The sequence below is a fragment of the Etheostoma cragini genome, chromosome 9 (assembly GCF_013103735.1).
Source record: "Etheostoma cragini isolate CJK2018 chromosome 9, CSU_Ecrag_1.0, whole genome shotgun sequence".
NCBI classification, from domain to species: domain Eukaryota; kingdom Metazoa; phylum Chordata; class Actinopteri; order Perciformes; family Percidae; genus Etheostoma; species Etheostoma cragini.
Window position 1 is genome coordinate 16,330,945 of NC_048415.1, and position 27,116 is coordinate 16,358,060.

At 42.1% G+C, this 27,116-nt stretch overlaps 2 protein-coding genes across 5 annotated transcripts in view; one reads left to right on the forward strand and one right to left on the reverse strand.

Annotated features, from left to right (window-relative positions):
* Positions 1–1,398: 1,398 nt before the first annotated feature.
* s1pr3a (sphingosine-1-phosphate receptor 3a) lies at positions 1,399–4,492 on the forward strand. Of its 2 annotated transcripts, none has more exons than XM_034882319.1 (2): positions 1,399–1,712; positions 2,743–4,492. In XM_034882319.1, exon 2 carries the CDS (start codon positions 2,881–2,883, stop codon positions 4,072–4,074), a length of 1,194 nt encoding a protein of 397 aa, XP_034738210.1. In that variant the 5' UTR covers positions 1,399–1,712; positions 2,743–2,880; the 3' UTR covers positions 4,075–4,492. The 2 variants fall into 2 exon arrangements, with proteins under 2 accessions (XP_034738210.1, XP_034738208.1); XM_034882317.1 differs by having other exon boundaries at positions 2,755–4,492.
* A 7,992-nt stretch (positions 4,493–12,484) lies between these two features.
* The window catches only part of shdb (Src homology 2 domain containing transforming protein D, b), a 23,307-nt gene continuing 8,675 nt past the window's right edge, over positions 12,485–27,116 (reverse strand). For 2 of the 3 annotated variants that reach the window (XM_034880730.1, XM_034880732.1), the window contains exons 4-8: positions 25,921–26,157; positions 18,632–18,709; positions 17,730–17,904; positions 16,434–16,553; positions 12,485–13,574 (exon numbers count right to left, since the gene is read on the reverse strand). In XM_034880730.1, coding sequence (XP_034736621.1) covers positions 13,388–13,574; positions 16,434–16,553; positions 17,730–17,904; positions 18,632–18,709; positions 25,921–26,157 — 797 coding nt within the window. In that variant the 3' untranslated portion in view covers positions 12,485–13,387. The remainder of the gene's footprint in view (positions 13,575–16,433; positions 16,554–17,729; positions 17,905–18,631; positions 18,710–25,920; positions 26,158–27,116) is intronic. The other variant, XM_034880733.1, reaches the window with a different exon arrangement.

Consider the following 27,116-nt stretch of genomic DNA (forward strand, 5'->3'; position numbering starts at 1 on the left):
TCTCCTGGCCAGATGTCTTTTGACATCTCTCACATCATATATTTCTCTCTCTGTCTCACTCCCGAGATGTGAAATCGTGATACCCAAAGCCAGTGGCAATCATGTGGGAAAACTGCAGTCCATAGCATAAACACTAAGAAGAAACAGCCCCATAAGCCTTAGTTTCCAGCCATTGCACCATCCAGTGGTTGGAATAACGGCTAATGGCTTGATAGGAATGTGCATTCTGTTTTTAAACACAATGCAGAGCCAGCTCAGAGAGGGGCAGGGGGGCTGTTGGATTAGCAGAGTTGAAGAGGAGGTGTTAGCGGGTCAGACACAGTCCTCAGCATGTCCCATACCATCCACATCCAGCTAGCATTTCATCATTGTGGTCAGTTTTTTCCTCAAGTCACACAACAGCAGGAAGTTGCAGCAGGAAAAGCTTGATTGGTATCCACAGGGATATGGTGTGAAGGTGTGCCAACTCTCTGCTCATCACACGGGTTATGTCCCAGACTGCTTCTGACCTGATGTCCCGACCCATCCGGACATGCAGCCCCATGGATTGCAGATGAAACCATACACCACCCCATAGCTGCATTCAGCCTCCCAGACCCTTTTTCTTATCAGTGACATAGCCTGTTTATTCAGAATAACACTAATAAAGTGCATCAAAGGAAAGTATGATTCTTCCCCTCCCATCCCTTTCAGTTGGCTTCAATGGCAGAGGTCTGACCTATCTCACACCCCGAAAGGAGCAAAGGGACACAGTCATGTTTTATTTGAACATGAATGCACAAGTTAAAGAAGCTAATGGGATTACATTTCATTTAAATTGTACCTCATGTGAGCAATACAATGGAAAGGTTGAATAACAAGTCATTCAATCAAAGAGCATAAAATGGAATGGTTGAATAACAAGTTATTAAATCAAAGATATAAATGTGTTGCAAGTTCTTGGCTTGACATTGGAAGGGGGAAATCCAAGTAAAGCAAGTGAACACGTCAGTTTGTGAGCTATAAAAAACCCTTTGGTCGCCTTTATAGATAACAAAGATGACAGCATTTTGGATGTAGCTTTCTGTACTCAATCCAATTCATTGAAGCCTTGGGGCCAAACACTGTCTGTTGGTACATGTAAGTGCACCAATTTTATGACACGTTGAAACAGATTATAGGTGTTCTCTTGTCTGAAACAGTCACTGCTCTCAAACATTTAGAAATATCAATCAAACTGCTGCTTGTTAGAAAATGCAAAGCATCGTTATAACACACAAAGTGACACATCTGTGGGTTACAATAAAGCGTCTGGCACAATGACACGCGTGGCTCTGACCTCTCTGAGTCATAATTAATGGTAATAATAACTAGAAGAGAGGTACAGTACTTATTTGAGGGAAGATCCCGCCCCGTTAGCTCCAGCTGGGAGGGGTGAGAGTGGCTCGGTCCCAGCTGGAGGGAGTCCCAGTGTGGAGAGGACGCCACACTGATGAAGTTCAGGACGCAACACTAAGTGGATGTTTTGTTGCAAAAACCTCCGCGATTGGAAACTTGTATACGGGCGAGGACAAAGTATGGACTTTGACTTCATGTCGAAGATCATCCATTTTTTGGCAATCACATATTTTGCAGGAGCGCATCGTTACGCAGGAGAGACACACACCGTTCAAGTAGCCTAACGGAAAATCTCGCCCCACCAGTGATGTAGATGAGACCAAAAACTCCAACAGGTATGATCAGTCACTGTACTGCAGTGAAGAAGGTTTGACATGTGTTGTGGCACATATATTATTCACTGTGATTTAATACCGCATATTAGCTTTTAAATAATCACTTCATTTAACTTTTAGCAACTTTCCCTAAACTTTCCCACTTAGATCTTCATGGGTATAGGCATCTTGTTTCAACTAGAATAGTGTTTAAACGTCGCCAACAATTTTATTTTGATAAATGAGAATAGCCTATAAGTCTAGGTAAACATTTGTTGCAACATTTATTCATTTGGGATACACAGGATTGAGTTTGACTAGAAAATGAACCTGCTCATCCAACCTCAGGATTTTTGTGGATCCTTTTTATATCGACGTTTATTTACGTTCCACGGTAATCTCAAGAGAAATTTGTTTATTAATTATACAATTTATGGTAACTGATTTATGAACAGCAGTAACTGCCATAGCTGTTCAGTATTAACGGGACAATGAAGACGTTTTAATGTCCTAATCTCTGGGTTCTTCACGTTTCGGATCGATGTCTTTATAAATCTTTGTTATATAGGTTATTGTGTTAGGCTATATGTCATTTACTATCTTCACCAGGACACTGCTGTAAAAGATTTTTAATCTCAGTTATGCACTTTGCTGGTTAGATTAAGTAAGGAGACATAATCTATCTTTTCATTTGGTATTTTGTTTTCAATTTGCAGTTTTTTGTGACCAATTTTTTCATTGTTCATTCAATTTTGGCGGTACCAATATTATTTTCATAAAAAAGACATAGTCCAAAATGCACATACATTGGTTTCTTTACTCATTAACAGTTGTAATAAATCAAAAGAATGATGATAAAGTACGGATAAAAAAGTATATATCTTGAATTTTGTGGACTTTTTGGGGACTATTGCCTCAAATTGGCTTTCAACTGCTTCACATTTCTCCTTTTTCTTACATCAATTATCCAAAACGTTCTAGAATGTAACTTCTGTCACTTTGAAGTATGTAATATAACTTTATAACAAAACAAAATAAGTTTTGATTGAAGTTTGATTGGCAGGTCTTTCAGGCGGCTCTAAGATGCCAATTGTGACCCTGCCTGGGTGAGCAGCCTCACCACCTTCTGCTGTCCAGTGCTGTGGCGCCCTCTGCTGTGTGACCAAGAAGGCCAGAAGTGGCAGGAAGTATGGGGAACACACTGGATGAGGCGATGAACCCTGTCATCATCAACCACTACAACCACTCAGGGAAGTGGGATCGGCCTCGCAGCAACGGGGCATGTAAGATGGCCGTGCTGCTCTTCATCTGCGTGCTGATTGTCCTGGAGAACGTTACAGTCCTGCTGGCTCTCTGGAGGAACAAGCGCTTCCACAGCCGTATGTACTTCCTCATTGGAAACCTGGCGCTGTCAGACCTGCTGGCTGGTGTGGCCTACGTGGTCAACATCTTTACCTCAGGAGACAATACCTACTTCCTGACACCAGTCCAATGGCTGGCCAGAGAAGGGAGCATGTTTGTGGCCCTCAGTGCATCCACGTTCAGCCTTCTGGCCATTGGGATTGAGAGGCACATGACTATGGTGCGTTTGCGTCCATGTGAGACAGCAGGTCGGGGGAGACTTCTAGGACTGCTGGCAGCCTGCTGGCTTGTGTCAGTGCTGCTCAGTGCCCTGCCCAGCCTGGGCTGGAACTGCCTGGACAATATGGCCTCCTGCTCCACAGTGCTGCCGCTGTACGCTAAGAGTTATGTGGCCTTCTGCATCAGTGTGTTCAGCGCCCTGTTGGTGGCCATTATCATCCTCTACATCAGGATCTACCGCCTGGTGACCTCTAGCGGCCGCAGGGTGGGCAGCCGGCCTTCAGAGCGCTCACTGGCTCTGCTGCGGACAGTGGTTATTGTTCTTGGAGTGTTTGTTGTGTGCTGGACCCCCCTGTTCCTCCTCCTGCTGCTGGATGTTGGTTGCAGCCCAGATAAGTGTCCAGTCCTCTACCAGGTGGATTGGTTTATAGCCCTGGCTGTGCTTAATTCTGCCCTCAACCCTCTGATATACACTCTATCCAGCAGGGAGATGAGGGCGGCTTTCTTTAGGCTGCTGTGCTGCTGTCAGACCAGCAACGACAACACTGGGACTCCTGTGGTGGGCAACCCCCATCTGGGCACAGTCATCCCCACAGCGGAGAACAGCAAAACCAGTGGAGGAGTAGGTAGCGGGGCTGGCAAGTCCACACTGAACAGAGGCAAAGTTCCCACACATATTAACTCTGACAACAAGCATATAGATCCCTCAGCCACTGCTGTGCCCCATCCCTCTGGACCTGCAGACCTGCTCTCAGCTGTGCTGGTGAAGGCGGGGGCACTGCCGCCCCTCGGCAAGTTATGAATGGAAGCACCTTAAAGAGGCCTTACAGTGACACAGAAGTAGAACTGACACAGTCTCGCTATCAGCCACTTTTTGTTTATGCACTGTGAAATAATGTTAAAACAACATTAATCCAGATTGAAGTATAATCAGAGTCATTTAAAGCCACTATTTACAACAACTCAATATTATTACAACACCAGAGTAAATGAGAGGTTGTGTTTGTCCTACAGATTGTCTTACAGTGACTAATGTTCAATGTTTCACATTTTAAAACTATAATGTACACTTCAATTTAATTCAATTTTATTTAAAGTATCAATTCATAACAAGAGTATTGAGACACTTTACAGATGGAGTAGGTCTAGACCACAATCTATAATTTACAAGGACCCAACAGTTCAAGTAGTTCCATCCAGAGCAAGCAACAGTCCAACATTGGCTAGGAAAAACTCCCTTTAAGAAGAAACCTCGGACAGACCCAGGCTCTTGTGAAGAGAATAAAGAGTGGTAATAATAGTCACAGTAAAAGATAATGGAAAAGTGACTAAAATTAGTAGATTGTAGAAGTTTATGGCACAACAGGGCACTATACAATATACACATGCAATAGGACAGTTTCACGGACATGAATTAAACCAAGGCCCACATTAAATCTCTTGTCTTAATTCATGTGGGTGAAACTAGACTTGGTAATGCTTAAAAATCGAGTATAATTTACTTTATTAGATTTGTGTCTGTCAAGGTGTTTATTTTACTGTGTCAATAGAAGCAGAAAAGATCAGATTAGGGCACATTTATTGCATGCGCTATGTGCAAGTACTCTTAATACACCTGCAATTTCCATCACAACTTTGCTTGGGAAACTATTTATTTTCTGTGAAAACATTTGCCATCTTAATACTATTGGTATACTTGTTTGATATAGTTTGTGTGCATACAAAACCATCATGGTACTAAGACTTACTTATTGATTTTGTTATGATTTGAGATGCATTGTGAGAGAGACCGAACATTTGTCAGACTAGCGGCCTCGTGAGGCTGTGATGCTCAATACACATAGGAAAACAGAAGTTTTCTCCATTTTTAATGATTCCAAAATCCTTAAAAAGGGAGGGACAGAATTGCTATTATTAAATTTGTGCCACTAGTGGGCAAGTGAGAGAGGGGGCAAAATTGTCCTGACAGTGGTTTCACAGTAAAAGCAATGTAAACATGTATAATCTAATTGGTAGGGTTCAACTTCTGTAAGGTGGCCATTTTTGGACATTTCTGGCCCAGCTCTACATTACCAGAACTGTCTCACCTTTCATTGGTCTTCTCCATCAGTATCAGCTGAATTAGCATGGATGGTAACTACACTCATTTCTGCTTCTCATCAGCCCATCTAGAAACAACTCCCACATCAACTAACCACTAGTGAATATGTGTTGGATGGGAATTATTTAAGGGCGGTAGAATGTTAATGATATTTCTGTCTAGGATGGTGTAGTGCCTGATACCATTATATAGCAAATGAAATAAAATCCTATTCACTTTAATGAGATTTTCAATTGTGTCATTTTTTGATATTTAATCAACGACTTCCCTGCTTTTAACCCCCTTCCCCTTGTCTATGCTCGGTGTCTGTGTTGGTCCTCTGCAAAAACTGTCGAGGTACATATACAGGACAACCAGAGAGTGATTTTGTCTGAACCATACGGATGGTAGATGGTTGCTTGTTGTAGTCACATGCAAACTTAAGCCATACATATATTAATGCAAAATTTCTGTGATTTGTCAGCTTATCATTTGCTATTCAGACAGGTGAGGAGAATTGCACTTTTAATATCCAAATGGGAAGCTGATTAATGCACTCCTATTCCCATTCATACGCAGACCTGGGTCCGTCATCAATAAATAATGCAAAGAAACCCTTCATATTTAGTTTAATTAGGGGTTTCCAGCTTGATAAGGTCAGGTATATATAGTCATGAATAGCATACTACATGAATCTCACTTTGAATAGCTTCCTCTTGTGAAAAAGTCTCTCTTAATTGTATGAATTCTCTGGAATACAGTATGTTAAGTGACAGTTTGGCTGAGGTTTTGTTGAGACAGTCTGTTGAATTTATCTTTCATTTAAACAGCACATGACGATTTTCACATTACACACATTTATAGGAAAAAGAGTATGTGACATGGCAATGTGAAAAGGCTTTAGTTGTCAATGTTATAAACTGTAATAGGAAGGGAATTAAAGTTTGTTTTCTAGGTGCTGACATTCAGTGTCTGCAGCAGTGAAGGTGACTTTAACCTAAACCGATAGAAGGGCGGATTGCAGTAGAGTGTGTTGTTCATACTACAATGCACCGCAAAGACCAGACAGGAGATGACAGACTGGCATTTCATACTCACCTGAGCTAAAAATGTGTTTCTGCTCCGCACCTCCAGATCTGATGAAAAAAGACAGCGAGGAAGCAGTACCAGCCAAGCATTCCCAGCTTAAAGGTCACTGACGGCTTCCTGTCAGAAATGTTTGAATCTCGTTCCTGAATTAGCCGCGGATGACGGTGGTGGCCTTCTTGAACATTGAAAAATGTTGCGCTGTTGCGTCATTTCTCAGTAATCCCTCTCTCATGCTTTTTTCCATTATTCTTGCCTCAACTTCTCAAAAGGTTTTCCTCTTCCATTTCATCACCATCACTATCCTGATTCAAATCTGCAAGAGATTTAGTGGGATTCAAATGTCATTGTTGTAAGAAAATTAACTGTCCTCATACTCAGTTTCATCATCGTTTCCTTTAATATTTGAAATAAAATAATAACAAATAAATAAAGAAATACCTCAAACATATTCAAATTAAAGGACAATTATGGCAAAAAATGAACCTAGGGGTTAATAACACATGGGTACCGAGGCGACCGTTTTCTAGGATATGTTTTCATGCTAATCAAATTTAACCAGATTTATTGCAAACCCCTAATTAGCTTATAACGCTAGTCGTAAAAAGAAATTGCTACTTCTATACCACTAACAAGGCTCAAAATAGCACCACACATCCATGGTAGCATAATGAGGGTCCCTACATGTAAACCAAAGCAAGCCTAGTTAGTGGTATAGAAATTTCTTTTTACTTTCGCGTGTTAATTAGGGATTTGCGATTCACATTCGATTAGCATAAAAACATATCCCAGGGAACGGTCAATCCCGTGTCTGCGACTATACACCCTCCCCCGCTCGTCTAGGCGAACGCTGTGACTCCTCACTCCCTAACTATAAGCTTTTTTAAAGTGGAGAGTTTTAAGTTCATTCTTAAATGTGGTGACGGTGTCTGCCTCCCAAAACTGTAATACATTCCTTTTGAATTTTCTTCATGTCCTCAAATTCCAGCTATGACAGATTCCATTTTGTCCTAACAACAAACACCATCTAATGCCTGCATGTGCTAACTGGGTCAAACACCTTAATAAATCATGTTAACTAAATAGCCATTTCAAGTCTTCTTTGAGGATTTAGACATGGTGGATTTGTGTCATTCTCTGTGCACAATGCCTATTTGCATATGACTAATGCAAACACGACAGAGGACAAGAGAATCACACCACCCCCTGTCATCATGATCCTGGCTTTAAACTGCTTTGTGGTGAGGAAATGTGTGTGTGTGTGACAGACAGACAGACAGACAGACAGACAGACGTGCGTATCCATGTGTGTTTTTGAGAGAAAGATCTTAGGCTCCATCTGGTCCGAGCCACTGAATGTGCCAGTATGTAACACTCTTCAAGTCCCTTTTTGAAGCAGCTCGGAGGTGGAGTGAGGCCAGGTGGAGAGCGGCGAGGGGTCCCATTTGAGGCGTCCGCTCACGCAGGGAGCCACCAGCTGAATCCATTCTCTCCTCTATAGTTGAAATGTACCATTCTCACCAGAGGAGACACACACACACACACACAGTCATGTGGTGTGTGATGATACTCCTCTCCTAGCTTCACAGCTCTCCAACGCAGTGTAATTACTTGTGCAACAAAGAGAGTGAAGATCGAGGCAGACCTTGGTGATGAGCTCCCTGGGATCAGAGGTCTTTATCCAGGGAGGAGCTGGGATAACGCTGGCAGGGAAGAGGGGGGGATATCTAAAGAAGCTGGCTGAGACTTGGATTGGTGGACACTCCTCTCAGCATCCCCCTCAAACACACCACTGCCCTGCATTCTTATGTCTATTACAGATCGAGTAGACTACAGTTGGGTTTCAGAAGGAATACAGAGTTAAAATACATATTGGTCTGACAGCTATTTTCTATCACCTGAAGCAACATCCTTTTTTGGACATCTAATATCGACATCTAAATGGGAGTCCTGAGCCTAATGTGCGCCTTGTAGGGCTGCAACTAACATATATTCATTGTCAATTCTTTCATTTAATGGATTCATTTGTGGCCTCTAAAACATCAGGAAATAGTGGAAGATGCCAATCTCAAAATCCTCCAGCCCAAGGTGCTGTTTTTTAAATTGCTTCTTATTTGTCTAAGATACAATCACATTCAACATATAATATCCAAAAAGGATTACTGAAGCAAAACGCTTCATTTGAGGCTAAAACCAGCAACTAGTACCAGCAACTAGTAACCATTGTTGCTTTTTGATTACCTACGTACATGCGTGTGTTGTTTTCAATGCAACAATTGTTGTCAATTAATTTTCTCTAAATTGACTTAATTAATTGACTCATTGTTTAGCAACTAATATGTTTAACAGCATGCAAATGATCACAGTTCACTATATTTAGATAAGTATGTTTATCAAGGAAAGAATTGTGCAATCAACTATGTCAATCATGTTTGTGCTGGACTATGGAGATGTATCTTGTATTCTCGGGCCCTTCTACCTTAAAATAACCTGATGCATCTTTCATCTGCTCCCTGGATTTCATCCAATTTTCTATTTGTTTGCATCCCGTTCCAGAAATGCCTGTTACTAACCTAGCTCTGGGGAGATTACTCCCCGAGTCCATATGTTTTTTTTTTGCCTAGTATATCTTCTTAGATTAGGATGGCACCAAATATATTGTAGCTGTTGCCGTGGTCCTGCTGCACTACACCCTGCTACGTTCTGGGGTGCCCTGCTGTGCCACGCTACATACTGTAAGGCCCTGCAGCACCCTGCTATGACATAAACTATAACTACTACCATTTTTTAGTTACTGTTCTATTATGTTTGTTGTGTCTGTTCTTGCCACTGTTCATCACATCCCCAACCATCACCGTCAGACACTACCAACCTAGAGCCTGAGTCTGTCCGAGTTTTCTTTCTAAAAGGGAGTTTATCCTTGCCACTATCGCACTATGCTTGCTCTTGGGGGAATAACTAGAATTGTTGAGACCTGAGTGTGGCCTAGACCTACAGTATCTGTAAAGTGTCTTGAGATAACTCTTGATACAATTTAATACTATAACTAAAATTGAATTGAAATACCTTATTCATAAATGTTTACTATATTAGAAACCAGGCCAGTCCCCACACACTCATTTTTGTTAATACTGTAAGTGCATCTTAAAGCTGCCTCAAAGTTGACTTAAAGCTGTATGTCACATCTCTTTTCAAACTACCCCTCATCAGACCACGACTGGTTAACTCATAATAACATATGGCATACTGAACCCAAGTCTGAAAAAAACTGTATTTGCAATTGAATGAAGACTTGAAATACTCATTCAATTGCACAAATGTTAACAAATTGTTTGACCTTTATTGAGATGTAAGTGCTTGTGTGGGACTTGTGTGTGTTACCTCTGTTCTATTTCTTCTGGTGAACTTTCTGACAAAAGAGATGTTGATTAAATAAAGTGTTTACACTGTATTTGCCAATCTCTGGAACCAGCCTTTCGATACCATTCCATCATAACAGATAGGTGGCAGGAGTATGTAAGCAACCTCTTCCAAATTCAATATCGCCCTCTCCCCAAAATCCCCCACAACAGCAGCTGCGTTCTCTCCAAACCCTCTCTGATTGCAGTCTTCTGGCAGGGCCTTTCAGCGTACACACACCTGCTCACACTGACCTCCAATCTATCTCTTCCACGCCTGCCCACTACAACTGCTGGGATTAACGTGTCTGGGACAGGGGATAAGTGAGAAGCAGGACGGCAGCCTTCTAGTCTTACATGTGTGTTCCGTCCCTCACATGTGGCATTATGGGTGTGCACACAGCTGGCTGATTCTTCCTTCCTCTGTGCATGCAAACAGCCCGAAGGTTTGTGTGTTGTGTTCAAGGGCAACTGAAGTTGGGGACGCCCGTGATAGACTTCAAGACTTGGTTTCAAATCTTGTTCACTTAACTACTCACAACAAATAAATAGGCAACAAATCGGTCTCCTACAGTTGTCCCAACCTTTTGGAGGCGGAATGCTAAATTGCTGTTTTACACAGAACTCCCTTTAAATGTTTTGTCTTAGCTGACCTTAACTTCGGATGGTCTCTTTTTATTTATTTTCCTGGGCAAAATGGCGGTAGATGTGTTTTCATAGAAACAATTTAGTATCAGTAAGTGTCCTATTTCAATGCCAAATGTTTGTTTTATTCAATGTTTTTTCTGGTTCTGTTCTTTTACTTGCTAATTTGTTAGTGACAAGACTATGGTTAGTCGTTTTAAACATCATTTGGGCCTGCCCTAGTAGGAAAAGCATGTGTACTGAAAACATTAACAATGGCTCTGTTCAATTTAAGTGTTAGTAGTGACAGTGAGTCAGTATGCATAACAGGACGCTGAAACGGAAACAGCTAAATGGAATTCAGCCATCATTAATTTGATTATTTACACCTGCACTTTTTTTTACAAGAACTTATCAAAAATGTCTTCTGTGAAGCAGGTATCTAACCACTGAACACAACTCATGGTGATGCATGCATGGCCTTTTTCATCTGTGTGTGTGTGTGTGTGCATGTAATGTGGTTTCCTAACACGTTCTCTGGATCTAGGGTGATCACAGGTGTTCATTCCCAAGCCTGTCTGATGGATTAACAGCTGCCGTCACCGTGTAATCAGTGACACCCCCCAGATCTGACATAACACACATTCTGATATGACAGCTGTGCACGTGCATGCGCGCACACAGCACGCACACAATCCTTCAGTCTACTGGAAATGAGCTAACACTGTTGAAAAATACAGTATATGCCTAAAAATAGCAGAGACAAGGTAAGAGTTATTCAAAAGCCAAAGAAATTAGATTGTGATATTTGTTTGATTTTTACATGCTGCACTGCCACTGTCGTTATTATTCATAACCCTCCCCAGGGTGCCCTGTTTGAAAAATGAGACCGTTGCAGCCCCACCTCCATGTCACGTCTCTCTCTCTTACACTCACAAACAACCGTGCACCAATGCACACACACACACAATTTTGGTGTCTCATTGGGGAAGTACAGCAGGCAGTATTTCCCTCCTCCCCCTGCTCCTTCTCTTTATATATTTTTTTCTTCCTGCACTCTTTCTCACCAATAGAAAATGATCCAGCTCGTCTCCTCTCTCCTTCATGCGGGTAATCAGCCTCTGCTATTTCATTTGGCTCAGTAATGAAAGCAATCCCAGGGCTTTTCAATGAGGCACAGCCCAAATAATGAGGGCTGCCTCACCCCTCCTCAGCCACACCTCACCCTCCCAACTCTGCTGTCAATGGATGAGGAAAAGCAAATGTGTGTGCATTTGAGTGTGTGGAGCATGCAATCTTGCGAGTTCCTCCATGCCTCTTTTCCATAAAGAGTCTGTTATATAAAACGTGATCACCAATACATTTCTTTTTCTAAAATCCAAAAAGACCAAAATGATTTTTCTTCTCCAATTTTTTTTGATTAATTTTTTTAGGCCAACAGAGGTATCAAAATACACATTATTTCATAAGAAACCAGCAAAAGCCATACACCAGTCTGAAAATAAACATGATTGCATGTAGCAGAATTGCCCCCAGGTTGGGAAACATTGCTCTAAATAAAGATCTACATGTAGAATCAACGCTCTCTAGAATCATTCTGAATAAGGATGAGATGTTTCAACACAGCGTGTAAATTAAACATCCCATCTTTTATTTTTTTACAGAAAATAATAAAGAAAACAACCCAGTCATTTTTGGATGAAGGAGTAATGATTTCAGTCATTTCCAATGGTCACAACATTTGTTTGGTAGATGTTGGCTCGCCTCTTAAATCTGTTTTTGCCACAGAATGCTGCAACCAGGCAGCAGACATGAGAACCCATTCCAGATGGCAAGCATTTCACTCAAATAAAACTCACCAACCAGCAAGTAGTGACTTGGCTAGCTGAAAATCTGAGCTCAAATATGTAGGAAGTGTGAGCAATTGCCAGCAGTCACAAAGTTTGAGAATTTGTTTGAGAATGTTCAGTGTTTCCTGAACCACAGCGGTGACAGGTTCCTTATGTTTTTTATTTTATTTTTTTACAAACCCAGCATTGTCTACCAAATGCAATGTAAGCCACCAACAACAAATACAGGTCAGCAAGGTCAACACAAGTACAAATAAAACACAAGTTTCTGTTGATGAACAATCAAATAACGGAGATGTGTCAAGCAGATCCTCGAAGTACAGCAGCATGGCAACCGACTGAGCAAATATGAGCAAGAATGGTTTTGTGTAGAAAAGCACATAAAATATAACTGTTGTTGGTAAATAACCTTATATCTTTAAAAATAGTATTGTTTTTTGTGTTTTTAATTGAAAAAAAAAGTGGGGCTCCCAAGCCAGAGGATGAAAATGGTTTCTAATCTTATACAGTACAATTTAATTTATTGATTCATATAAAAATGAAAAATCTGCAAACTATGACTAGCAAGGTTTTCACCTAACAACAGCAATATTAGTTTACCGGTGTCAATGAGGTGTTTTTTATGAAACAGCAGTAATTCAATCTAAACCTCCTGCATGTCTCCTGGAGCATCAGTACATTCATAATATACAGACTTTCTCCCAGGTACAGCTCTGCTAACTTCCTCTTCATTTCAGTCAGCTATGTAAGAAATGTAATAAAGAAAGGGAGAATTTTACATGTCCTGAAGTCAGCCCCTTCGGTTCAGCCAGCGAGATGAGAGAGAGGAGTACAACAAAGGTAGCCTTAAGTTCAGGTATTGCATTTCATGTGAATCGATTCCCCGGATGTTAGAGACGCTTGGCACAGGGGCCTACAGCAGCGGTGGGAGAGGACATTAGCTCCTGGTGTGTAGAATCATCAAGTAGTCCAGTCCAACAAGAAGAGAGAACTGGCTCTCTGCTGGGACAATCCCATTAAAACATTCAAGTTTTACGTGTCCGATCACAATGACGTCCTGGAAGTTCAGGAGGAGCGTCAGAGTGTCTGCACCAGGACGGGGAACAGCAGAGACAGATGCTCGGCCCCTCGGATCGGGAGTTTGTGTGTGGTGTAGAAGTGGACAACTTCTGGGATGGTGTCAAAGGGAGGGCTGTTCTGTCCCAGCACGTACTTGCCATCTTTGTATTGGGTGAACTTCATGTGCATGAAACCCTGGCAGCTCCTGTGAGAAGAAAACAGGAAGAATGAATAGATAAAGGAAGGAGACAAAAATAAGATAGAAAGAGCGGGAGAGATTCCAATATGAAAGCGTGAAAGATATGTAGGAGAGAAAAGAGGGATGACGTGAAATGTGGGGCACATAAAACATTGTGCAGCCATCTACACATTTTGTCACAACATGTCAGGAGATGCCAGGCTGGATGTATGTTCACTTCTCTTTCCTGCACTTTGAGGACATGATTTAACACCACGTCAAAGTGTTAGAAAGGACGGGACATTGTGATCAATGAATGAGTGGTGTAACAGCACATGCAAGGAAGGACAAAGCCAGAGAGTGAGAAAGACGAACGCTTGGACTGTGAAAGTGGCTTAGCCAAGCGAACCGCACTGGTTCCTTCCCTTTGAGTGCCAGGCAGCCACGGTAGGACTTCCCCTTTAAGAGCCAGCCAGCCAGTCATGATGCATGTCTAATTATAGAAGAAGAGGGAAAGACAAGGGCTGAAACCGGTCACCATAATTGTCATTGTTCTAGTAAACTACATTTTAAGAGCAGTGAGGCCCCAAAGAATCCTCACTGACTACAAACAGACACAGGCAGTCCCACTGGCCTACAGAGCACTGTGAGTCAGATAAGAATCACGTCAGCGCTCAGTTGAGAGCATGCTATCATCCAGTCCAGCTTATTTTGGGGACTCTTTGCATCTTATGCTACATTACAACCTACAACAAACACACTTCTATAAATAATCATGTTGGTTAAAATCTGGCAGGTCTGTCTGTTTCAGTGCTGACTCACTTTAGAGTTGTTCTCTATTAAACAGCCTTCATCATTCCTCCCATTGTCCACATTACTGTGTAATCTTACAGTATATGCGGTTCACTTTTTCCAAGGAGCACCACAATGACAAAAGACACACACAAAAGGCACAGATGCTGCCTTATTAAATGGGTAAATGGACATCACAGCCACCAGCAAACCAGTCTTAACACCCTAATAAAGACTTAACTTCTGCTTTTTACAATCTAGACACAGTCATGATGGAAATTTCATTTTCTGTCAAACTGGAGACACAAAAGTAAAATTCAAATATATTCCAACTTATTTCTGTAGTTTTGGCTGCCATTTCTGTCTGTCATAATAACATTGTATTCGCCTAAGTAATCGGTGATATACAACAATAAACAAGCCAATGGTTTATAACCGTATTATTCTATAAACCACTGTGCTTTTTTGGTAAAACCCAAAGAATTATAGTGTCCACTACTTCTCTGGCTAAAAGGCTAGTACAAAAAGTGGTAAAAACAACAACTTCAGCACACTCTAATTACATACACAAGCTTTCAGTAATAAACCCTCTCCAAGCAAAAGAGACAAATGCAAGAGCACGTAAGTATACATTCCAGTAAATGGACCTGATGCAAAACATTTTACACAAGATTACACACAAGGGCATTGTAGTCCCTTTTCATGCGTGAACTAGAAAAGTGGAGGACAAGGAGTAGAATGTGTGAGACACGAAAATGGGAGACCAAGATATAAAAACATGCAGCCAGGTTCATATGCTTCTAAAACCAAAGTGAGTGCACCAAAAACACTGGTAAAAATCCCTCGTTGCACAGGATAACTGCGGAAGGAAGGTAAAAGTAGGTCAAAGCCTTCAAACTGTGATGGATGTTTATGAGCTATGGTAGTATTTTATCGTTTGCTTTCATCTTCTATTTTTAATGTGTTTATCTAATCAGGAGCTTTGTTTAAAACCTGTGTGGTCATCAGTGTGCTTTCATGTTGTGTTCCTAAGTCTCTGCAATTACCTTAATGTTATTATTACTGGTTAGAATTATGGCCAAAACTAAGAAAATAAAAGCTTCATTAAACCGTAGTTAACCTTTAAGACAATCAAAACTCTGAGCACCCTCAAATATTTTCAGATTGTGCCATGCTGTTCTTTGTTTTGTTTAGACTCTGAAGGTCTGCTTCAGTGAAGGGACAGTACCACCTTCTCATCACCCAAAATAATGTAAGGTTGGTTATTTTTAGCAGTTTCTTCAGAGATGTCACTCTTTCCAAACCTCACATGCACCAGCCATGGAAACACTGCCAGTTGTGACCTTGTTGCTTTAGCGTGTGTGTGTGTGTGTGTGTGTGTGTGTGTGTGTGTGTGTGTGTGTGTGTGTGTGTCTAACCCACTCTACTCATGTAAATGAGTAATGCATGAGCTTGTATATCTGTCAGCACAACACAGTGACACACTGCCTCAGTCCCCCCCCCGCCCCCCCCCCTCCCCATCCCTTCTGGATTTCCTTCTAGTGTGGCCAACAGAAGGTAATTCATATTCATTAGTGCTTACGGGGAGGATGATGTGTGCACTGAAGTGTGCTCTACCTGCATGATTACCACTTACAGGGCCCGCTGGGGCCACAGAGTAAGGACACAGAGAGGGGCCAAGGAAGGGGTGAGGACAGAGGGATGACGGGAGGCCGGAACGATTGATCATGGTAGTAATTACAAGGGAGAGATTCGACCAGATAAGCAGTATTGTGCCCTGCAAATGAGTATCGGAAGAGGAACCAGCGCAGCAGTGATCATGAGCTGGGGTGATGGAAAGGGGAGGGAGGGAGACAGAGGAGGGAGAGACAGATGGAGAGGTGTGGAGACTGTGATATGAGATTGGTAGCTTAGGTGGTGTCACACACACTTCTCAGTTGCATGGCAGAATAAATGAAAAGTGTTCAATTAAATTGTAAAGCTGTTTACGATACTGAAGGTTCTATGGTGTTTGCTTCACTTTTTTATGGTAGGTCAGTGTGTGTGTGTGTGTGTGTGTGTGTGTGTGTGTGTGTGTGTGTGTGTGTGTCTTACCGTAAGGACAGGGAGTAGTCAGAGCGGTTGGTCTGACTGTTTCTCACCAGGTAGCTACACTCTTTACACAGCATTAGCAGCGACTCTGCCTCTGAACGCGACAGTGAACCGTGGTACCATCTGATAGACAGAACACAGACACACACACATTCAATAAGATGATGGTAAAAGAGGTAATGTTCAGTTTAATTCCCACCTCATTTTCACACAATTTGCTGATGGGTGTCGACATTGGTAAATACACTCTGTAGTGTTATGTTACTGATTTTATAATTAAAGAGAGGTAATTATTAGACTGAATGTTTCTAAAGATTTATATTAAGGATTAACATACACCTTTAAGTAACAATATTACCGGTATAAGTTTACCGCCAATAGTTTGATTTTCTTGGACATGACTGGGTCAAGTGTAATAAATGCTACAGGTCAACATTCATAAGGTTTCTCTGTTCAAAGCAGAGATGAAGGAAACACAAAGCTCATAACAACCCTTAAGAGATCATCAGGGAGTAATGGGGCATTTTAATCAACTGCCATCCCCAAGTGAATGTTTGTGTGTGCTTAAGGAGTGTCGTGCTTGGATTTCATTAGTAAAAATTGCCTTTTATGTGCACAGAAACAGCACATAAATTACACCAATGATGTCAGAACATTATGGACACACATTTACTTTGGTCTTGTAATTTCAGACTTAATTAGTTCTCATTCTAACCCTTTTGCAGTTCTGTAAGCTCTGATGAGTGCTGCTTAGCCGAAACACATAACAGTTTTGTTTTAATGTGTCCACGTCCTTAATAGATCAAATCGGTGCAATAAAATGGATTTGGGGATTTATTTATGGGATGTATAAACCCGTTCAACCTCAAATATTCAAAATCCCTTTAATAACAATGTATGATAAATGTATGTGCACAACAGCCATGCAGATGTTTACAGCCTACTGAGATTAATATCTTATACTAATTGCATTTGCATGCACAAATGATTGCATAATTTAGATATGTTTGAGAAACATGTAAACATTTTATTCCTTACTGTACTTGGATTGCCTCATTTGTAACAATTCAATCTTGCACAGCATTGTGGTTAAAATTTGCAGCTATGACATGACCTGTTCTTCTAAGAGAGGAACATTTCTTTATCCTGTATTATATTGAAGGTAATTACATGAATGGCAACAGAGACACTCAATCATTAACTACCAAAAGTCATGTAAGCCTCTTAATTTGATTAATCCTTAAATGGAGTGTGACCTATAGTCCGAGACGTCTCCTGTCCAGAAGACTGCATACATACACCTGCTTCTCCAGTGGCAGCGTAGGGTCCACTCTCTCCCCAACCATGGCGAGGGCATCCTGCGGCATTCGAAACTTCATTCCCCCTCCGGCCAGCGGGCTGGACCTGGGCCCCGGAGGACGCAACCGCTCAGTGGGCGACGAGGAGCGGTCCCACTCCGCGCCATCAAACTGCACTGTTGGCAGATGGGGACAGAAAAAGTGAGTCAGAGTATTTACACAGTGGTATGATCAAAAGGGATTAAACCTCACAGCCAGACTTGGGTAAACATCAGACATCCGGCTATTGCAAATCCATGCATGCAGCAGAGAGACCTCTCATGGATGGGTTGAACTAAAGGAAAGCGGGTTCCAGGCTGACAGACTGCAAAACTATCGGCATCATCACAATTACCATCATCAACATTTTTATGAGTCACCAAGGGCAGATAGAGACAGGAAGTTGGCGTCTTCCCTGCTTGGCTTGCATGCAAGTCTTCCAGTAGACTGCAGATTACTTGATGTTGACGATACAGATTCTATTCTGCAACAAATTACATGTATAGACTGAAGTGTTATTTACCCCTTCTGTGCCTGATTTGAGCAAAAGTCAATGTACAGAACGTGTAAACATTAGTGTACCCTGAAATGAACAAGGCAGACATCTTAATTTACAAGAAACCTTTCATGGTGGTTGATTCAGAGGGGGATGTGGTAAGAAGGGAGAGCAGCTTTAAAGCCAAAAGAAAGCTGGCAACACAACAACTGCAACAGGCAGGGTAAAAGCGGGTGGTACAGATACAAGCTGCAGCGGGTTTAGAATGGAGTTAGAGCAGATGTAGGCTTGGGTCATAAAGGTCAGGGTGACTGCGTTTGGGGTGATAAGGGGAAGCAGAGAGGGTTGTGTTCAGGGTGGGAGGTCACCTTGCTCTCTGACGGGAGGCTCCTCCTCCAGCTGACCCACTGGGGCAGGCCAGGGCAACTCCGACAACTCCCTCATTTCTAATAGAAAGGAGGGGAGGGGACGAGAGAAAAAAGCAGGGACAGAGTGAGAAAACAGCAGATGGGCTTTAACAAAGTTAACTAAAAGGAAGATATGTGAGAGGAGAGGCAATGATTAAGACTGAAATCAGGTGCAAGAATTAAATGCGAGGAGCAGCAAGTCAGAAAAAGTGAGATGAGAAAGAGGTGGAAGAAAGGGAAGCCCTGTTGAGAGAGGCAGCATGTGTGTGCACTGACAGAGATGTGATGGCGTGAGAGTCAATTAACTATGCCTCCTGTTATGAAGAGAAGTAATATACTCTACTTTCACTGTCTTTGCTTCATCAGACTTGTGGAAAAAACATGTCTTCAGACCCTACATTTACACTCATCATGTGTAATAAGACTAAAGAAAGTAAAGAAGATGAAGCAGAGAGGACAGGTGAAGTCAGAGGTTGCATTATTTAAAGTGATTTGAACAAATTCCCTTTCAGAAACTAGCTGTCTACTAGCAGTGCATGCAATGAAAACAAAGCGTGACTGTGCACTGCAACCCACAGTGCAGTGTGAAAGAGGAACAGAGGAGTGTGTGGGCAGAATAACGCTCCATTCACTGTCCTACCTACAGGAGAACAGCATAAGGTGTACAGAACTGAAAATAGCTCATTATCCACCATGGCAGGCAACCATCTACTTTAACAGTCATTACTGCAGCCTTACACACGGACACACAACATTATGCCATTTGTCGTACATTCAGCTCCTGCTCGCAGCGAAAAACGGATTACAAAACAAATAAAAGGAAAAGAGGGGTGACGTCTTAATGAGCCGACAAATCCAAGACCCCTCAGGCCTGCGACATCAAAGGCCATTTGAATGGGCGTTTGGAGAGACACCCAGGCTGTACATACATGCCTCTCTCCCTCCCTGGTTAATTATTGAGCAGGCAGACATGCTCCGCCACTTTCTCTGGCTCTCCGTGAATTATTGATGCATGGCGCAGTACAATGGCCCCATCTGGAGCGAGCCGCACCTCCACTAAAGCCAGGATTAAAGTGTGGCCTGGCACCCCTCAATGGGAGACATGCAGGTCTGTGCCATACGTTGGCATGCATGCACACACGCAACGTACTGATTGTAACAGGAAGGAGAGTGAAGACAGAAAGCTCATAAAGCTTAGCTTCATAAAAATGAATGGATAATTTGTTGAAAAAGGAGCCTCATACAAGAATTACATTTCCTCCTGTGGAGTCTGTTCATTCGCATTTGGAGACACTTTTTGACTGGCAAGATGTCAGCGAGTGAAAAAAAAAACAACTGCTAAAGTGAGCTGTAAAAAGTGGAAAATACGGTTAATCATAAAAGTGATGCTTCCGTCCTAATTGCCCTTCATTCACAAAAAGACCTTACGTTGCATTTTAGCAAGAGTTACGTTTTAAGCTCAGTCTTGTGGACTCGAACTTTAATGTTTCTCAAGTATCAAGATATTGTCACTAACATGCATCGGAAGTGCCCTGTGTAAACAACTGAAATTATCAGACACATTTTTGTGTCTCTGAATAAACCACACAACCCTTGCCTGAGCTCCTAACTCTAGCCACAGACACACACACAGACACACACAGACAGAAAGAAACAGAGAGAGAGAACATCTGGCTTCCATTCACCTCTAATGGGAACCTGTGGATCTCTCATACATAGAAAGCTATTAGTGCTCTGCAATAGAAGACAATGAGAGAACACTAATGGCTTACGGACAAAGGCACGTTCTCATTAGTGCTCACAGCCTATATTCATGATTTGCACTAAAATACTATAACATCATATATATAACATCGTATTGCAATATTTCCGGGGCAATACTGACGCCAAGTAACAATATTCTATTATACAAATTTCTCATGAGAATTTAACTTTTTGGTACTAGAATGGTAAAAGAAATAATAAAACTGAAGTGAGAAATCTATCTATTTAGATAAAATAGATTTCCTTTGGGGACATAATTTGAAGTTGAAAAAAAAGGTAATAAATTGCAATATTGCAGAATATACATTTTAAATTTATGTAAATTAATAATAACATCATATTATAATAGAAGTATTGTGATAATATCAGATCCTTGGGCCTCTGGTTATTCCCACCCAAAAATGTGTTTTCATCAGTTCCGTCTCCCATCTATACCAAATTTACAAAACAGGCAAAAGCAATTCAGTCATTTGTGACCTGCCAAAATTTCCTCATGTGCCAGTTGTCTCAATTACCTGTTAACAATTACCCCAAAATGATCTGAGAGCGAGGGTGTGACCAGATCTTTATGTGTTGCACACAGGACACGTCGCCTTGAGTACACCAGCTGTTCTGAGTCCTCATAATAAAGGAGGAGCAGACAAAGACAATAAAACACCTTCATTAGGTCCATTAATGAAGACATTGTTTTTTCTAACAGCCCTGGCATCCCATCTTCTCTCCACACACAAAGACCTTCTGCTGGACAAAATGGCCTCCATAAGGACAGACAATTAACACTGTATGGCAGTAAAGAATTAAAAAAAAAAAAAAAAATCATAGTTACAATTAAGTTACACTTTCTATATATGGATTGGCACAATTTTGAGCATCACATATTCCTTGCCAATTTTGTGTATCCATTTCCCAGACACTCACTATATCTATTCCCCGCTTCCTGCTGCTCTCACCATCCTTGTCTCTGTGTCAAACATCCCTCTTTCTTTATTGCCCCTCTTTCACCTATCTCACGCTAAGTGGGGCATTATCTCTTTCCATATTCCCTTGCTCCTCTCCTCTCTTGCCCTACTCTATTTCCATCACCTCTTCATCTGTTGCTAATATTGGTTGGCATGAGGTATTCACAAAGGACATGCCTTTTTTATTAATGTCAGTAAAGGTTCTTGTAAGAAAAGCAGCGATGGGGAAAGGGGAGGACACGTCAGAGGAAATGTGACAAAGAGAAAAAGCAAAGCAAAAGTAAAAGAGTGAGAGAGAGAGCAACAAGAGTCCTTCCACTGTGCCAGTAAATTGATGAAGAGGCTGGTCAGATGCCCCCAGGGCCTGCTTAGTGCATCAGAGAGCGGCATCACACCAGAAATGGAAATCTAATTTTCTTGTTTCCTCGCTCCCATGTTTGTCTGCATGCACACACAAATACGTTTTCAGGCTCCACATACACAGATGAAGAATAGCAAAAGAAAACCTTGCCTTGTCCTGTTAGAGCACATATCCACACAACCAGACACAAGACGAACAAATGCAGACCATCTGTCAAGGTGTCTTTAAGTACTAAAATCCTCAGTTTTGCGATGCGTTGAGCTAAATATCAGCATGTGACTACTCACAATGAGTAATAGAATACCAACATGCTTATCTTTAGCAGATCAAAAGTTTACCATGTTTAGCATCTTGCATTAGCATGCTAACATTTGTCAAATAGCCCTAAAAATCCTCATGCTGTAAAATGTAAAATAGTCATTTGAACAGCCCAGATGCCACGTCAGTATGGTATAGCCATTCAGTGATAGATGAGATGTTTCATTCTCTGGACCAAAGTGGTGGACTGACCCACCGACCGACATTTACATCCCTATAGCTATAAACAGACAAACAACTGACCATACGAATCAAGTTTAATAAGGTCAGTTTCCTCGACAGCGACATTTGTTATGAATAAAACAATTACAGTGTGTATCACGCAAATAGCCACAGAAAGGGAAAATCAACTATACTATCACAAGTCTATTCACTTCAACTTGTTTGTGCTGCTAAGAGTTTGAACAGCTACCACTGGCTTTTATGACGCGCACACACGCGCGCACACGCACACGCACACGCACACACACACACACACACACACACACACACACACACACACACACACACACACACACACACACACACACACACACACACACACACACACACACACACACACACACACACACACACACACACACACACTATATATTTTGCTGTTGCCTAATGAGCAGCTGCATTGGAAGTGGAGGATAAGTACTTTTCTCAATGGCTCCATAATAGTAATTTCTAGGGGTGGTTAGAATGTTATTCATTCATCTTCCCTACCCAGATTTCCAGCTGATTTGCAGCTCTCTCATCATGCGCACACACCTCCACCTTTAGATGGCCATTGTCTGCATCAAACGCCTCAAAGCTCATGTTTTGGACTATAAAACTTACAAACATGAAATACCTAAAACACCCATTCATATGTTCAGTGAGATAATGAGATATTGTCTTTTATTAACTCACTTATTAATGCTGAATGGTGGCAGGGCCAATCTCTAACTGCTGGACTGTATTGACTTCCAAGAATTAATGACTGCTGTAATTTGAGCTGGATGGTGGTGAATGGTGACAGCCTTCTAACACTGCAATTAAAACCTACCAAATTGAGAGAGGACTGTCACGTCCGACCCCTCAGGCACTGCTAGATTCACAGCTGGCTGAAGTTCACTCCATATCATCGGCAAAATAAATAAAGGCTTTGCAGGCAAGCTTATTTCTGATACAATTTGAAAAAATAGCCTCAGAATGCAATATCCACCCAGCAAGGCATAAGCTGTGAAAATTATAATTAGAGAGATTCTTTTCAGAAGCGCGGATCCAAATACAATATGCACCATAGATCCTCCTTATTCCCCCCACAACCCCCCACCCCCACCGCCTACATGCACACAACCTCTTCTCACCCAAGAATTAGGGGCCTGATAATCAAAGCTGGAAAACCTAGTTGAGAATCCACATGTGTGTGTGTTTCCGCATTCGCCTGTGGGAAGGTGATGATGAGGGGCTGCTGGCAGATTGTGATGCCCTCCTTTGCCCCCTGTAGCGGGTTATCTGAGCGAGAGTGTCATATCCACAGGGAGGGAGGGCTGTGGGGACAGCCTTGTCACCGCTGCAGTGTTGGTGTATATATGTGTGGGAGAGCATGCCTGTGTTAGTGGATGACAGATTGCACCCTGCCACAATGGCCCTGACTCCCCCTTTCTCTCCCTTCGTCTCACCTCGCCAAAGCCCCCGACCATTAATTCTCCTTAACGCCCCTCCCCTCTGAAGCACTGGGCCTCCACAAACATCCATTGAGCTGCCACCAAATATACCATAACCTTGGACGTCCCTTTCCATTCCCCCCCAGATAGCTTTTTCCACAGTCCTCTGTCCTTTTTTTCTCTCTGTCCATCCATCTCTCTTTCTCCTCATCTCTTCTCTTTCCATCTTTTTCTGCTATCCTCGTCCTCCTCATCTCTCCCCTCCCTCACATGTGGGATGTGCCTAGCAACGCTGAGTGGGTCTGGGAATATGGATTAAATGTGAGAATGGAAAATACTGTTTGTGTGTTTACACTTCAGCGCTTTGGTCTGCTCAGATAGACAGCACGGCAGCTCAGCGTGCTGTCTCCAAACGGAAAAAACAAGGGGTCAGACAACTCGCGCTGCACAAGCGATTTCCTCCACTGCCCTCTCTAATGGTGCTATAAGCGCTCCTCTGCAGGAGCACACACGGTATGTGGCACAAAGAAGAAAAAGGGAGATAAAGCTGGAGAGGAATAAAACAACAGATAAAGCAAGAATAAGTGCTAGTGCTACCTAAGTAGGTGAAAGGTGATATTGGCTTTTAAATGAACAATGGTGCACCTCCTTTTGAAATCACCTCCACTCTCAAAACAGTCACGGTTTCTCTTTGCTGCACCCTGGTTAATGTGATTTGAGCCTGATCCCAGTGAATTACTCTGTGTGTAAATGAGTGTGTGTTTAGACAATGTTGTGCTGACCATGACTCTCTTATTAGCACTGGATCGGTCACGCACATACAGGCATGTAATTAACTGAGAAGAGAGGGGGGAGGAGATACACACAGAACGGGAGGAGGGGAGGAATGAAAGGGAATTCATACAAGACAAGTTTGATTTATTATCCCATCACCTTGACCTTGGTGACATGGAGATGCAGCTCAATTATGCCAACTTGGCCTTGGATGCCTTACACTGATCCACTCCTAAACGACATAGTCCCTTTCGGTTTCCCTTTACCCGTCTGGTAAACCAGAACAAACTTTACCTCGACTTCACTCTCTCCCTCAAACTATATTCAATACTTTCAAAATAATGGGATGGGAAAATAAATAAAAAATGCATGCACTGCGCCAATTATTTTAGAAGTACTGCAGATAATATGACAAAGCGCTTTACATTAAATTAAAAGAAAATTGACCTTGCTTTCTGTACATTCCTTGGCTAACCTCTTTATGACAACACACACACACACACATACACACACACAAATCAATTCTAATGGTCAGTTCAGAGGTAGTTGCGACTGTGGTCCGTCATATTTGAGAGAGCAAGAAATCAATAGTCAACAGGAGGTGTTTAAATGGGGTGAGAGAAACGCAAAGATATGTGTCATTTCAACTGAGACAATAAAAGGTCACAGCGCTCTCCATTTCCTGCCAAAAAGGCGTTGGTGATGTGGTGATGGCGACAGACACTACATTAAAAAGGTCAGGACAAGATGAGTATTTCACTATGAAGTTATAGCAGCATGGCTCTCAATGTGCTCCTGGGAGGGATTTGACCTTTAAAAACAGACCTTTTTTGAGCCTGGTTTTAACCATTTTTACTAAATCTACTCATCTTAAATATTCCTTTTAAAAAAAAGGCACACTTTATGAGACTCATTATGGTTTGTGCTTGACTTCCAGTAGCTGCACAGTCTGTGCAGTAGGTGGCAGGGATTCATTGTTTTGCTCAAATACAATGGAAGATTGCCAATATGGGGGTATTAAACTGGGTGTTAAAAATGCTTTTCCGGCACACTGCTAAGCCATCTTAAATCTCACAACCACAACACTTATTTTCATAAAGCTTTTTTGTAGAAAGCTCTTAATACACAATGGATATAATGAAGCATGATTCAGCGGCTTGTGGTCTAAATCTTTTCCAAAATATACTTATAAAATTGATTTCCTGTGTAGTTCTGGCATACCCTAGAAAGGCTGCTATGTTTTTCCACTTGGAAAATCACAGGCAAAGACCAATGACCAGTTTATGGATTATTCCTCCAATCAGGTGTAGGAACGGCTAATTGAATTAAAGCTCATCAGTTATCTATTATACTGCTCACATTATTTGTAGGTGGGCTTTGCCAGACTACGCTCCACCTTGGTTTCTGTTGACTTTACTGTCAGAATATTTGCATTACCTGCAAAAGCTTTGGAGATGTGATCCTTTTTCCATTCCCATGGCTGGTCATACTCATCAGCCGGTCTCTCATCATCTTGCGGCAGCCTGCTGCTTTCCTTGCCCTCTTCCTGAGGTTCTCCGTACAACAGTCCCAGGCGCCCATGGCCTCGCTCATCTTCATAGGGGGTGTCGTAGAGCTGCACCCCACCCCGTGACCGTCCGCCCCCTCCTCCTCCACCTGGACCACGCTGCAGCTCTTTTGATACATATGCAAAAGAATACAGATTTATACCCAACACACAAGCAAGCACAAATATACAAATCTTCTTGGATGTAATCAGTCTGCAAAAAAAAAAAAAAATAGCAATGAAGATTCTTTAAAGACCAGAGTGATATTATTCTGTAAAAAATAAAAAATAAAACAAAAAGCCTGTTGAGCTCTAGCATGACTAGAATTAGAGGAGAGAGACAAATGATGTTTGCCGTGGGCTCAGAATCTCATATAGGGGGGCTTAACAAGGCCTTGGGCTAGATGCTGAGTTGCAACACAGTAGACAACCCCCCCCCCCATCCATCCATCCTGCATCCCAGTAGTAATCTAGCACGGCTCACAACAGCATCCATGTTCCCTCGTTAACATTTTCATCACTTTCTCAGTGGGTACCAAACATGAAATGTGTCTTAGCAGTTGCAATCGTAGTGTAGAGTCAAATATGGTGATGAGATAAGATAAAAGGCTTTAAGAGAATGAATTTAGATTTCTAAATGCACAAATAGAAGCCTCTAAGCTGCAGCAATCAGCAATGGTGCTTTGATATCCTGACCTCAAAAATGTACCCTTTTTAAAAGAAACAGGTGGTACAGAAGAGGAGAAAATGGGGGGAAACGAAGGAGTAGGCATCTTTTGTGCACACAGCCAGCAGCCTTGCGAAGGAGGTGCACTCACGTGAGAAGGGAATGGGACTTAATGGAAGGGTTCCCTGGTGAAAGGCATAGAAAACTTGGCCCTGTAGTCACCATGGCGACCAAGTGGAGGCCCCGGGGAAAAGCCCTGGGGTTATAAAGAGGGGAGGGGAAATGAAGACAGGAGAAGCAAGACTGTGATGGGGCGAGGAGCAAGAGGAGAAGGAAGAGGAAAAAGGAAGCAGTGAGGAAACGAGGGGAGAAGAGGGGTGATGGGAGAGAAGTACATAGGGGAGGGAGGTGATGGGGGGG

Coding starts and splice junctions, on each gene's coding strand:
- s1pr3a (XM_034882319.1), top strand. CDS start 2,881: ATGGGGAACACACTGGATGAGGCGATGAACCCTGTCATCATCAACCAC.